General features: G+C 43.4%; 1 protein-coding gene across 1 annotated transcript in view; it reads right to left on the minus strand.

Moving 5' to 3' along the window:
- The window catches only part of TTK (TTK protein kinase), an 81,925-nt gene extending 81,427 nt beyond the window's left edge, over positions 1 to 498 (minus strand). Inside the window, 1 exon segment of the mRNA XM_019520440.1 lies at positions 291 to 498. Coding sequence (XP_019375985.1) covers positions 291 to 479 — 189 coding nt within the window. The 5' untranslated portion in view covers positions 480 to 498.
- Positions 499 to 1,580: the final 1,082 nt, after the last annotated feature.

The raw sequence follows: 1,580 nt of genomic DNA on the forward strand, positions 1-1,580 counted from the left end.
GGGGGGGGGGGGGGGTAGAGAAAAAAAAGAAACAATAGAAGATGCTTTAGAGTCAGATATATGACAATATGACATTTGCAACAGATAAAAACCATTTGCACATATTGAAAAATGTGGAAGATTAGTTTAAAATATAAACTTGTTTAGGATACAGCTTCTAAAAGAAGCAACTCTGGGTAGCATTATCAAAGCTGAAATTTGACATTTGTCTTCAGCATGCTTTTCAGTCTTTAGTCTAAAGAACTATAAGAGCTTGAACTTTTTAAGTAAGAGCTCTCTCCAATTAATTGCTGCAGCATGAACAGCAAAATGACAACAGAATGACAAAGTTACATACCTGTTGAATCAACTGACACTTTGGTGAAATTGAATTCATCAGTGACATTGTCTTCATTTTTGTATTTACTTTTCAGGTCTCTGACTCTGTTCATGATTGAGGCAATTGTCGGTCCCCCTTCACTTAAATCCTCTTCCTCCATCTGTAGAAACAAAAATAAAAGGCAATATTACTACTGCAGAGCTCCACTGCCCTCAAAAGTTTAACTGGAGGCTCCTTGGGAAAGCTTTACATCTTTCCTCCCAATATTAGTTTTGCAAGTGAGTTACAATTTATCCATATCTACTTCAGTTCAGCCTATCAGGAGAGACGGCCAATACTGCTATACTGTGAGCAACTTAGTGGAATGCAACTCCTATGAGCAGAGTTCTTTCACCAGTGTTAGCCAAGCCACCTGTAGAAAAAGTCAACTCCCATTCCTTTGTTCTGTAGATGCCACCCTAAATACTTATTCTTTAAATACTTGTTTTGATTTTTATTATGCTTTTAAAATTAATAGCTATTTTTATTGTATCAACGGCATCTATAGTCATTTGGTACTATTTCCTGTATAGATTCCTAAACAGTTGACATATTTTAATGCTCTCTGACTGCTTCGGTTACTGGATCAGTATCACGCGACATACCTAATAAATAATTGGCTATCGGAGTCAGGCAAGAAAATCTCTATCAGTGCACCCCTAAGATTATGCAGTGTGTAGCAGGGCCTCAAGTTGCATAAACTCTGTTAATTCCTTGTTGGTTTATGGCAGTGGCCTCCAACCTTTTTATGGTGAAGATCAGTTTTTGAAAGTTAAGAGTACCCCATGATCTACTGTGCTACCTGCCCTCCCCCCAGCTGAGACATGTGTCCCACCGGTGGGCAGGCAAGGGGGAGAGGCTTAGCCAAAAAAAGTGTAGAAATAACAGTATAACACTAGGTGGCAGGGGAAATGGGTAGGGCCACAGAGAACCTGGGGTGGGGGCTCTGGGTGGCTGCAGCAAAGGAGGAAGGGCATGCATGCAGTGCCATGATCGCAAACGAGATCCCACATGCACCTAAGAGGCCACTCAACCTTTCTGCACCCCTGGTTGCCCCAAAGGTGGGGGGGGGGTCTCCCAACACTGGACACAGCCCAGTGGAGGCCCCAGGGGTCCCTACCGTTCTCCACCCCCAACCTGTGCTCGGGGTACAGCAGGCAGCACGCAGCAGTAATTAGTAATTACCTCCATCCTGAGCACGGGGGGGGGGGGTGCAGCAGCA

Source organism: Gavialis gangeticus, unplaced genomic scaffold, assembly GCF_001723915.1.
Source record: "Gavialis gangeticus isolate Ggan-Ray unplaced genomic scaffold, GavGan_comp1, whole genome shotgun sequence".
NCBI classification, from domain to species: Eukaryota; Metazoa; Chordata; order Crocodylia; family Gavialidae; genus Gavialis; species Gavialis gangeticus.